This window comes from Neoarius graeffei, chromosome 16, assembly GCF_027579695.1.
Source record: "Neoarius graeffei isolate fNeoGra1 chromosome 16, fNeoGra1.pri, whole genome shotgun sequence".
In the NCBI taxonomy this organism is placed as follows: Eukaryota; Metazoa; Chordata; class Actinopteri; order Siluriformes; family Ariidae; genus Neoarius; species Neoarius graeffei.
In genome coordinates this window covers 19,808,683-19,821,712 of record NC_083584.1, presented here as the reverse complement: position 1 = coordinate 19,821,712, position 13,030 = coordinate 19,808,683, and the positions used below count along the sequence as shown (strand labels likewise).

Here is a 13,030-nt window from a genome sequence, read left to right as displayed (position 1 = left end):
GTATTTGAACCCTCTTGCCAAAAGGACTTAGTACTTTGTGGCAAACCCCTTATTAGCAAGCACAGAGGTCATATGTTTTTTGTAGTTGATGACCAGGTTTCTGCACATATTAGGAGGAATTTTGGTCCACTCTTCTTTGCAAATGACCTCTAAATCATCAAGATTCTGTGGCTGTCGCTTGGCAACTCTGAGCTTCAGCTCTCTCCATAGATTTTCTATAGGATTCAGGTCTGGAGACTGGCTGGGCCACTCCATGACCTTGATATGTTTCTTCTTCAGCCATTCCTTGGTTGCCTTGGCTGTATGCTTTGGGTCATTATCCTGCTGGAAGACCCATCCACGACCCATTTTAAGCTTCCTGGCAGAGGGAAGGAGGTTTTCACTTAGGATTTTACGGTACATGGCTCCGTCCATCCTCCCATTGATACGGTGAAGTAGCCCTGTGCAGAAAAACACCCCCAAAGCATAATGTTACCACCTCCATGCTTGACAGTGGGGATGGTGTTCTTGGGGTCATAAGCAGCATGTCTCTCCCTCCAGACACGACGGGTTGAACTGATGCCAAAGAGCTCAATTTTGGTCTCATCTGACCATAACACCTTCTCCCAGTCACTCTCCAAGTCATTCAGATGTTCATTGGCAAAGTTCAGGCAGGCCTGCACATGTGCTTTCTTAAGCAGGGGTACTTTGCGAGCACTGCAAGATGTTAGACCATTGCGGTGTTACCAACTGTTTGCTTGGTGACTGTGATCCCAGCTGCTTTAAGATCATCCACTAACTCTGCCCGTGTTGTATTAGGTCTATTTCTCACCGTTCTCATGATCCTGGAAACCCCATGAGGTGAGATCTTGTTTGGAGCCCCAGACCTAGGTCGATTGATGATCATGTTGTGAGTCTTGTACTTGCGCACAATTGCACCAACAGTTGTCACCTTAATGCCCAGCTTCTTGCTAATGGTTTTGTAGCCCATACCGGTCTTGTGCAGGTCTACAATCTTCTCCCTTAAATCCACAGAAAGCTCTTTAGTCTTTCCCATGTTGGAGAGTTTGGAGTCTGACAAACTGATTGATTCTGTGGCCAGGTGGCTTTTATACAAGTCATTAGTGATATCAGGCGTCTTCAATTTAGGTGACAAGGTAATTTGGAGAGTCTAACTTGTCTGTATTAACAAGAACTCTTGATGGTTACTAGGGGATCAAATACTTCTTTTTCCCAATAAAATACAAATAAATTAATATAGATATTTAAAAGTAATTTTCTGGATTTTCTTTTTTATATTCTGTCTCCACATGTTAGAATACACCTACCATTAAAATTACAGACTGATCAAGTCTTTCTTAGTGGGTAAACCAACAAAATCAGCAAGGGATCAAATACTTGTTTTCCCCACTGTACCAGGGGACTAGCCCCTCACTGTAACCCAAGCTATGCAAGAGGCTGAGGGCCTCGGAAACGGAGATCGGTGCCGCCCTATGCGCCACATGACGTGGGAAGGACTTTTGATTGGTTGATTGTTCCAGCTGGTGAGGTGGGGTGTTTTTTTGGGGGGGGGTTGCCTCTAAAGACTGACCTCTTTCTCCAGCAGTGCCCTTGAGTGTTGGAGACGAGGCAGACGAGAAAGAAAACGACAGAGGAGAGGAAATCCTGTTAAACGTTATAAGACCAGACTACGAGCGTCCCGCTCCCCCTCCACCCATGGAGCCTCTGTACAGACCCCAAGAGGACGGCAAAGTGCAGGGTAAATCCGTTTATTCCTCTCACCGTGCTGAGAAAGAACTTAATCACAACTGATGTACGGTGTGTCTAGTGGAATTACGGTTAATGAAGCAGCTGAGGGAATTCTATTGTCTCTTCTTCTCCAGAAGTTCCTCCTGAGGTGTCCGAAGCTCTCCGTGACTTTGGGTACAAGTCCTTTAGACCCGGCCAGGAGTCGGCCATCATGAGAATCCTCTCAGGTGTGTGTGAGAGAATATATATATATATATATATATATATATATATATATATATATATATATAAAAAGAAAACAATGGCAGGAAGTACGGTGTTATCGAATTAGTACTGAGATCAGGATCTTACTTGTGATTCTGTAACCAAGCAACAGTATGAAATCCCAACATTAACGCCCAAGCTCTATTTTCTTAGCAGATGTTTGTTATACTGACGAGCCAGCTAATGAAGCTTCTAGACTAGTTTACAGGCTCGGTAATGTGTATTAATTTGACTCAATAACAGTATTTTTGCTTTGTTGCATAGCAACAAGACACTTTTTTTTTTTTTTTTTTTTGATGTAGGATTTGCTTTTTGCAGCAGAAGAAATGACTGATGTTAAACTGGAATATTTGAAGCAATAAAACACTCAAGGTTGTGTCTTATGGGTGTCTCTCGGTGGTCCTCATTTCACCTCATTTATTATTTTGTATTATTTAGGTTTATCGACCCTCGTGGTTCTGTCCACTGGCATGGGCAAATCTCTGTGCTACCAGCTCCCTGCATACCTCTACGCACAAAGGTCGAAGTGCATAACCCTGGTTGTGTCACCTTTGGTATCGTTAATGGACGACCAGGTAATACTGCTCCACAGGGCGTTTTTCTGATCCAAGCTGTTCAGTATAGTGGTGTATACACTGCAGAGCCGCTGTCAAGAAGACGCAGAATGGATTTCCTTTGGATTCATCTTTACATGTACTGTGTAGCGTAGTAAAGTAGGTGTGTAACGATTAGGGTGCATCAGTTGCCCTCACTTTCATAAAATCTGATGCTTTTTTTGTTCGGGTGTTCCTTTTCACCAATAAAGACATCCTGTAAAATTTTTTGACCGTATTCAAAAGTCTAATGGTGGCACCATGAGGTTAATTTTTTGCCAAAAAACGCTTACTTTATAGCCTAGTAAACTAGACCCACCCGCCTAGCGGCCAAAAATATTTTTTGCCTAGCGAGTGGGTCTAGCCTCGCACCATATAAACAAAAACACCCCGGGCATCAAATCGTGCCCACCAATCACAACGCAAGGTTTTTGTTTGGATTCTTTGGGCGGGCTTTTGCAGGAGTGACGACAAAGCTGCGCGACGCTGGAGAAAGCACAACAGGAAAGATGGCTACGGCTAGTGAACAGCGTGCGTTTGACTCCGCTTTGGAATCAGTTTTAGAAGAATTAGACTTGGAGTTTTTGTTGAAACATGAGCAGGAAGAGGCTCTCCGCTCATTCCTTTTCAAGAAGGACGTTTTCGCTGTTTTGCCGACCGGCTATGGCAAAAGTCTGATCTACCAGCTGGCTCCGCTCGTAGCCAAAAGGATGGGGCTAGTTTGTGCAGTACGAAGAATTAATAAACAGCTTTGAAACATTACTTTTTGATTGTTTCTTATTTTCCCGTTATTTTAAATTTAAGGGAAATTATTTCACCAAACACCACTAAATAAAAACTCTCAAAAACAGTTTAAGCAAACCCTTGAAAAACACTTGGAAAAAAATGAGTTATGTGGTACAGACTCCAAACTTGTGGTCATTATCTCCCAACTTCTTAATATCTAGAACCTGTTTATTAATTAATACGCATTTTGAAAAATCATTTATTTCTGTCGCTCTGACTACGTCACAGTCACTGTGTCGCTGATTGGTCAGAGCGTTGGCCTATACGCACAGAGACAGTTTGAAAGACAGCGGGTTGTTCCTCCTACCCGCTTCGGAAATGTCTACGGATCGAGGCCAGACTAAATATTCACATTTAGTCTGGCTTGCCAGGCTACTTACTTTGTTTTTGCGTAAGGTTTGAATCACAATGTTGGACTCCATTTATTGATTTCTTGTGACCCAGAGATCATGTTCAGAACCTTTGCAAGGGATTGAGAAGCATTAATGTGATTCATAATACACTACCGTTCAAAAGTTTGGGGTCACTCTGAAATGTCCTTATTTTTGAAAGAAAAGCACTGTTCTTTTCAATGAAGATCACTTTAAACTAATCAGAAATCCACTCTATACATTGCTAATGTGCTAAATGACTATTCTAGCTGCAAATGTGTGGTTTTCGGTGCAATATCTCCATAGGTGTATAGAGGCCCATTTCCAGCAACTCTCACTCCAGTGTTCTAATGGTACAATGTGTTTGCTCATTGCCTCAGAAGGCTAATGGATGATTAGAAAACCCTTGTACAATCATGTTAGCACAGCTGAAAACAGTTGAGCTCTTTAGAGAAGCTATAAAACTGACCTTCCTTTGAGCAGATTGAGTTTCTGGAGCATCACATTTGTGGGGTCGATTAAATGCTCAAAACGGCCAGAAAAATGTCTCGACTATATTTTCTATTCATTTTACAACTTATGGTGGTAAATAAAAGTGTGACTTTTCATGGAAAACACAAAATTGTCTGGGTGACCCCAAACTTTTGAACGGTAGCGTACATTTGTATTGTTTAAAAGTAGTTGAACAATGATTCAATGAACAGCTAAAACTCAAACTGTGCTTGATAATATATTTAGAATATGTACTAAAAATCCGTGTGGGTTTCCTCCGGGTGCTCCGGTTTCCCCCACAGTCCAAAGACATGCAGGTTAGGTTAACTGGTGACTCTAAATTGAGCGTAGGTGTGAATGTGAGTGTGAATGGTTGTCTGTGTCTATGTGTCAGCCCTGTGATGACCTGGCGACTTGTCCAGGGTGTACCCCGCCTTTCGCCCGTAGTCAGCTGGGATAGGCTCCAGCTTGCCTGCGACCCTGTAGAACAGGATAAAGCGGCTAGAGATAATGAGATGTACTAAAAATGTGGATCTAAGATATTTGGTATACTCTATAAGGTGCCATAATGTTTCATGAAAAATGATCGAAATTTTGTCATAAAAGTCATAAAATAGCAGCTTTTTCCATAACTTTGAGCTCCTGGTGCCACCATTAAACTTCTGAATTTTGTCAAAATATTTCACCCAGTGTGTTTTCTTACCAAAAGGAACATAAAAACAAAAATGCATCATGATCGGAGGAACTTTTCATTTTTAGGGGGCGACTGATGCACCCTAGTAACGATTCACCAATTCACAATTCGATTGATGATACTGGGTTCACGATTCGATTTTCCCCACAATAATTTTGAAAAATGAAAAGAGTTTTATTACCAAAAATGACCAGCATTTTATTTTCCTATTCTTTATCAGCTTAAATATTCATTTTGTTAAACAAAAAAAAAACCCTTTTGTTTCAATTTCTTAATAACCAACAATAAGTATTTGCCCACGTTTGTAAAGGTTGGAGTAATACACAGGGTGTTTCAAAAACTTTGATGTTCTTTGAGATGTACAGTAAATATCCCAGAAACTACATAGTCCAGGCAAATGAAACTGAACAGGTTTAATGTTGAGCAGTATAAGATTTATTCCTCAAAAGTTGAATGAGAAATTCAAAGGTATGTGGATTCCATGAACGAGTTCGCAAATTTTCAATATGCGCACCGCCTGAGACACAGACAGCCTTCGTCTTTGAGCTTTTTGTGCCGTGTCCAAATCTGCGTTGCAGTTGGTGTTTTACAGGATAAGCGGTTACAGGTAATGGATGGATGGATGGTAGGGTGCATCAGTCGCCCCCTAAAAATGAAAAGTTCCTCCGATCATGATGCATTTTTGTTTTTATGTTCCTTTTGGTAAGAAAACACACTGGGTGAAATATTTTGACGAAATTCAAAAGTTTAATGTTGGCACCAGGAGCTAGAGGTCTGCGCGGGACAGAATTTTTCAGTCCCGCTCCTGCAAAGAATTATGATTTTCAGTCCTGCGCCTGCCATATTTTGTCCCGCTCCCGCCTGCAAATCCCGCATGATGCAGACGTTCGCGTTATTTCTCACAAAAGTTCTTGTCATTGGCTTGGGGAGTTAAACATGCTGAGCTTAGCTGAGCTCTCCACTGACCGATCCTTCACCTAGCGCATGTAGCGAGGGTGCACGTTGCCAGGCGGCATGCGCAGCTGAGGCTTTATAGAGATACCCATTGTGAGCTTCACTAGAGGAGCTCTGCTCTTCTGCCATGATTGGAGATCTCAAACACGGAAGAGCGGAAAGGAATCGGAAACGTATGCGAGATTAGACCACTGTGGCAGCGGGGGCGTGGCCAAGCAGCAGTCTGTGAATGGAGGGCGGGGTCGGGGAAGGTAAGTGGCTAGGTCATTACACCTGATGTCAATTTGTGTGTGTGTGTTTTTGTTTGTTGCAGGGATGGAGGATAAAGGGAGGGGGAGAGGAGCGAAGAGGGATTCGCTCCCCGACCACAACGTGTGTGTGAGTGAACGAGTGAAAGAAAGAAAGCTGAAAAGCTCAATAAAGTGAGTGGGTGTGAACACGAACTCTCGCCTGCCGTGCTTCTGTGCTCCACCCACATCGGGGATTACTACAGTGGTGCTGAAACCCGGGATGCACACCACTCACTTTATTGAGCTTTTCAGCTTTCTTTCTTTCACTCGTTCTCTCACACACACACACACACATGCGTGTTGTGGTCGGGGAGCGAATCCCTCTTCGCTCCTGTCCCCCTCCCTTTATACTCCATCCCTGCAACAAACAAACACACACACAAATTGACATCAGGTGTAATGACCTAGCCACTTACCTTCCCCGACCCCGCCCTCCATTCACAGACTGCTGCTTGGCCACGCCCCCGCTGCCACAACCACATCCGCAAATTTAGGCATCTTAAAATGTTTTTATTAATGCCAAATGAAATATCCAGCACAAATTATATATGATAGACACAAATTTATAATTTATAAATTTTATTTTCAACACGTTTTTAGTTAGCGGGACTGCAGCTTATCACCGCTCCCGTCTGCGCCCGCACTGTGCACTCCCCCTCCTGCCTGCGCCCGCAATGAGCTTTCAAAATTTGTCCCGCGCCGCACTGCTTTGCGGCGGGTCCCGCGGGACTCCCGCGGGAATGCAGGGCTCTACCAGGAGCTCAGTTATGGAAAAAGCTGCTATTTTATGACTTTTATGACAAAATTTCGATCACTTTTCATGAAACATTATGGCACCTTATAGAGTATACCAAATATCTTAGATAGACATTTTTAGTACATATTCTAAATATATTATCAAGCACAGTTTGAGTTTTAGCTGTTCATTGAATCATTGTTCAACTACTTTTAAACAATACAAATGTATTATGAATCACATTAATGCTTCTCAATCCCTTGCAAAGGTTCTTAACATGATCTCTGGGTCACAAGAAATCAATAAATGGAGTCCAACATTGTGATTCAAACTTTACGCGAAAATGTAAAATAAGCGTTTTTTGGCAAAAAATGAACCTCATGGTGCCACCATTAGACTTCTGAATATGGTCAAAAAATTTTACAGGATGTCTTTATTGGTGAAAAGGAACGCCCAAACAAAAACGCATCAGATTTTATGAAAGTGACGGCAACTGATGCACCCTAACGGATGGGTATTATGTATTGTTAAGAGGAGCGATGGAAATACAAGAGTGGGAACTTCTACGTACTCCCTGTGCTTGTGTTAATGGATAATTTGTAAATCTAGCTGCTTGTTGTAATCTTTTCTCAGCTCTCTGGGATTCCTCCTAAGCTGAAAGCAGCGTGTATCCACTCCAACATGTCTCTGAAACAGAGAGAGACCGCTATTGGAAAGGTAAGCGTTATTAGCAGGATTCTATCAACGCTGAATGAGATTATGTAATTATTTGATATGCATGTTATTTCTGTTAATATCTTGGTGTGTGTGTAGGTGAAAGCAGGTCAGGTGCATGTTTTACTGCTGTCTCCGGAGGCTCTGGTTGGTGGAGGTCACTCTGGCTCTGGTTGCCTCCCTCCTGCTGACCAGCTCCCCCCGGTGGCCTTTGCCTGCATTGATGAAGCTCACTGTGTGTCTGAGTGGTCTCACAACTTCAGGCCGTGCTACCTCAGACTGTGTAAGGTGAGGACTGTACATCATACAGTGTCAGATCACACTCCCAAAACCTGTGCGGGTTTTCTGCTAAACGTAAAGCTAGACGGCCTTTCGATTTCATAAAATCGGTGAAATTTAGTTCCTTCTGAAATTTGGTCATTGTGAGATGTTTTTCAGTAATACCTAAAAAAAAAAAAAAAACCAGGCCATTCTGTGGCTGGGAAGTTCTTTAATTTGAGGGGATTCCTGAGCAAATAATGTGCATAAAATCGCTCACTTCGCGCAGTCAAGCAGACAGAGGAAGTCCGTGTGCACATATGCAGGTTTACAATCTTCTTCTTCTGGGTTTTACGGCAGCTGGCATCCACAGTGTTGCATTACTGCCATCTACAGGTTTATCTTTGAGCGTGCACTGACAGTTCCATCATTCTGTCACTAAACGAACAGCTGATCACACCGAGGTGCTCGCTGAGCGCTGATATTTATTAGTTTGGTCCTGCGTTTCCTTTCCTTCGTGTAGAACATAACATCATCTCGCTTTCCGTTACTGTAGTCGGTCTTTCATGTTTTGTTTGCACAGTCACGTCATCCATTTTCCTCTCCTGTTTCAAATTTGTATCCCACAATGCCTTGCGTGAACGGGGAAAGCCCACCACGTGATGCATGACGTAGTATCTTGAATTGGGTCATGGTGAAGCAGGAAAACATAGTGGAGAATTTCAGGCCACGTGGAGATGAATTCATTAATTGTTCTATAAAAAAAAAACTAATAAAACTGGAAGTCTGTGATTCAAATTCAGTTGCTTTCAGTCCACTAAAAAATAGTGTCGGAAAAATTATTTTTATGACTTAAACTTTAAAAATCTGAAAGACGATTCCAATATGTAATGCCCATTGTACATGCCTGTTCTTTAATTCAAAATCACCATCTCAATCTTCAAATTGACCGTATGGTATCTGTATTACATTACACAACATCCTGTCCAGATAAAACCTAGTTAGTCCACACAACAGTTGAAAGGGAAGTGATGAGTGATGTTGAATGTTGCCTGCTTAATATGCAAGACCTCCTGCTACCATGATAACATCAGAAGAAAGCTTAAGAGAATTATATGATAGAACTTTTTTCTGGTTTGCAATTCATTGTAAAGGATTAGAGTATTCAAAGACATGAATAGCTAAAATGCAGAAATATAATACTGTAGAGCTCGTTTATATTAAAAGGTGCATTGATTTTTTGAAATCATCAAATGTGAATTGATTAAAAACAAGTCTCTTGTACCATATTAATCATTTTCACCTGGGAGCCCACCAAGAAGGGGAATTTATTTCCAAATAAATTGCAAATTTTTGCTGATAAAATTAATGGTTTTGGGGTTAAAAAAAAAAAATAGCCAAAAATCATTAGCCCCATGGGCCCCGCCCCGGTTTTTTCAGACTTTTAAAATATTTTTCATTCTCATCCCTGATTTATGGGTCTATTGTTCCAAAACCTAAAAGGTTGCACTGAACATGCTGAAAAAATCAAACAAGGTGGGATATGATATTTAAGAAAGAACACTTGTCATGATACAAAAGTTTCAGTTGATGGCATGTTGAATTGGGATATCAACTTCGAGAAAAATACATACATTTCATTGCTAAAATTAATGGGTTTTGGGTGTTTAAATCGGCAAAATCCATCAGCTTCGCCCCCTGGTCCCTCACCGAGACGTTGCCCCTGGACCCCACTGGGGACCTGCAGGCCGCCCCCCCGCTACTTTTCAGATTTTTTTCTCAGCATGCACTCTCATCCCTGACAGAAGCACTGCCCAGATCTGAATCACACCAAAGATCCTCATACAATATTTTCTAAAGCGTCTCTGATCACACACCACAGCGGGGTTTGTTTGCCGCCTCAGCTCCGCTTGCTCATGTGTTTAGAGGCAGCTCGGAAAAACGCGTTTCCGCATGTTAAAAATGAATTGAGTGGTTGTAATGGCTGTAAAAAGTGCGGGGAACAGAGGGCACAAATACGGGAAGTGCGGGGGACATGTCCCCCGCGTCCACTACACCCATGGAAGAAAGTGTAAACATTTTCTTATAGATAACTTTGCTTTATTCATGATTACACACCCTTTTTTTTATTCCATCAATCCACCATTCAGTCCTTGTACAAGTTGAGACTATAAAAACAATAACGCATTAGAACAAGGACGTGAATTTAAACCTGTGGTTTGTCTTGCAGCTAGAACCACTCTCGGAGCTTCTGTTACAGAATATTAATCAACTGTTCAACAGCGATGAGGAATTGACGTTAAAATCTAGCACGAAGAGTTCAGTTGAAGCATGGTGGTGGTAGTCCAGTGTCAAAAGCAATGGAGCAGGAGCTTATAATCCCAGGATGGTAGGAGTGTGATGAACTAACTTTTAATGTTTTACCTGTTGTGTGTAGGTGTTGAGGGATCGTCTGGGTGTGCGCTGTTTGCTGGGTCTGACAGCCACTGCCACCCTGTCCACTGCCCTGGACATCGCTCATCACCTGGGCATTAGCGATCGCGACGGCATCGCTGTCCGTTCGGCTGCCGTTCCACACAACCTCCAGCTTTCTGTGTCTATGGACAGAGACAAAGACCAGGTACACTCATCCCTACCATCAGGAGTACATTTCCACTGTGATGAAACTGGAGAATTGAATAACTTTTCAATTTCAAATGAAATATGATCCTAGCTCCACGCGAGGGAACGTCTTAATGTTGTGTTTTCCACCAGGCTCTGGTGACCTTGCTGAAGGGAGAGCGCTTTGGTGCACTGGAGTCCATTATAGTGTACTGCACCAGACGAGAGGAGACGAGCCGCATCGCTGCACTGCTGCGCACCTGCCTGCAGGGGGTGATGCTCAGAGAGTCCTCACGGCCTGTCGGAGAGGACGACAAAGAGGACAACCCTGTGGGCAAGAAGAAGAAAGCTTTGGGTAAAACCGAAGGCTGTTCTGCGAATGCTTTTTTTTTTTTTACATGCAGTGTAGACCATGAAATCATGATTAATGAGGCTATTGCCATGATGCGACTAGACTTCCCTTTGTGGAATTGGAAAGCAGTTATGTTATACTGTAATGTGCTTTGTGATTCTCAGGGTTCTCCCGGGGTTCTGAAAAATATTCTCCACTTTTTTCCTTGAAAAATCAAGTCAAAGAAGTATTCTTCACTTTTTTTTTTATCCTCTGCTCGCCGAAAGGGGATTATGTCGTGGCGATTTCCGTCCCGGGCGGCACGGTGGTGTAGTGGTTAGCGCTGTCGCCTCACAGTAAGAAGGTCCGGGTTTGAGCCCCGTGGCCGGCGAGGGCCTTTCTGTGCGGAGTTTGCATGTTCTCCCCGTGTCCGCGTGGGTTTCCTCCGGGTGCTCCGGTTTCCTCCACAGTCCAAAGACATGCAGGTTAGGTTAACTGGTGACTCTAAATTGACCGTGAGTGTGAATGGGAGTGTGAATGGTTGTCTGTGTCTATGTGTCAGCCCTGTGATGACCTGGCGACTTGTCCAGGGTGTACCCCGCCTTTCGCCCGTAGTCAGCTGGGATAGGCTCCAGCTTGCCTGCGACCCTGTAGAAGGATAAAGCGGCTAGAGATAATGAGATGAGATGAGATGAGATTTCCGTCCCTCCTTCCTTCCTGGGAAGGGTACTTACCTTCTGAAATCAACTCCTTGCACAATTTTCGTCGAAATTTTATGAAGCTTGGCAGGATTCTTTGTTATATGTCATTAATGCGCATATGGAGCGCTTGCATGTGACGTCACAGCTGATCCAGATTGTGACAGACGCCATCTTGTCGGTCAAACGCCATATTCCGCCTTCTACTTCTGGTTCTACTTCTGCTTTTACTTCTACCTTTTCTTCTGGAAAACCCTACTATATACAATTCTACTACAACGGCTGCGGCTACAAGCTCTCCCTACCTGTGCACGGTTTTTATGTTTTTTGTGTGTATTTTTGCGTGTTGTTCGTCTGTACCGGACTTCAATATCCACTACAACCGTATGGACTTACTGAACATTGGTTTCCAGCAGAAAATGACGGTTTGTAGCGATTTCCATCGCATGCACAACATTCCGGACGAAAAAAAAACCATTCCGGACGAGATAGCGAGACCAGCGGGGTCTCCGTGGATTGTTATCGGAAGCAAAACGAAGGGGGCGGTGTCGGGAGTGGAAACAAAAGCGAGGCTGCAGAGCCGGCCTGTTGACTAAGCTCAGAAAACAGCCACTCAAATCTCCACTGCTAAGCCTCTACCTCTCCAACGCCAGATCCATGTAAACAAGACGGACGATTTGGAATTACCTTATTCTATTCTATAATCGGCTGGTCAGTGCTATACTCAATACTTAAGTGACTTACCCATCCAATGAGGATTCTTGTTTACAAGATGCCACATCTGAGTCGCTGACAAATCCTAAATTTCTGTAAAGATAACTGTGCAGAGATTTATAAGCATGCAGTGCTTCACCACTGAACAGCGAGGGAAAGTTAATGAGGTAATCATACACGTCCGGGTATTCTGCTGGCAGTTCAAAATCCGGTCGTGAAAACTCCGTCTGGAAAGCCATAAGGGTCACAAATCTGTAGATTGTTTATTTTAGACATATATCTAGTTATCTGTTCATTAGAAAAATGAGCCGTGTAGTCCGTCGGTTGAAATTGATCCATTCTGTACACGAGTGCAGCAGTATTCAGCGGTGTTTTTGACCGACAAGATGGCGGTTGTGTACTTTCCGGTCACGTGACTGCAAGATCTCTATTGTAATTTCATGAAGTTGACATCAACTCCTCTCTCAATTTTTGGACGAATTTCTCAACGCTTGGTGAAAGGCCTTGTTATATGACGGTAATACGCATATTGGGATTTAATTTCGTTTGTGAACATTTTCCCAGAGTTTTGACCCTTGATTAAATAACTTGTACTTTGACAGTTTCATGAGGGTGTACATTCTTCTGAAATCAGCTCCTCTCAGTTTGTGGAGGAATTTCACCAAACTTGGCAAAAGGCTTTGTTATATGACCTTTAGTGTGCATCAGTTGTCCTCACTTTCATAAAATCTGGTGCATTTTTGTTTGGGTGTTCCTTTTCACCAATAAAGACATCCTGTAAAATTTTTGACCATATTCAAAAGTCT

General features: G+C 42.9%; 1 protein-coding gene across 4 annotated transcripts in view; it reads left to right on the top strand.

Annotated features, from left to right (window-relative positions):
* Positions 1-13,030, top strand: part of recql4 (RecQ helicase-like 4) — a 106,830-nt gene that overhangs the window by 42,991 nt on the left and 50,809 nt on the right. For 3 of the 4 annotated variants that reach the window (XM_060942604.1, XM_060942607.1, XM_060942606.1), the window contains 7 exons: positions 1,583-1,738; positions 1,863-1,955; positions 2,431-2,567; positions 7,542-7,625; positions 7,722-7,910; positions 10,318-10,500; positions 10,635-10,836. In XM_060942604.1, the coding sequence (XP_060798587.1) occupies positions 1,583-1,738; positions 1,863-1,955; positions 2,431-2,567; positions 7,542-7,625; positions 7,722-7,910; positions 10,318-10,500; positions 10,635-10,836 (1,044 nt within the window). The remainder of the gene's footprint in view (positions 1-1,582; positions 1,739-1,862; positions 1,956-2,430; positions 2,568-7,541; positions 7,626-7,721; positions 7,911-10,317; positions 10,501-10,634; positions 10,837-13,030) is intronic. The other variant, XM_060942605.1, reaches the window with a different exon arrangement.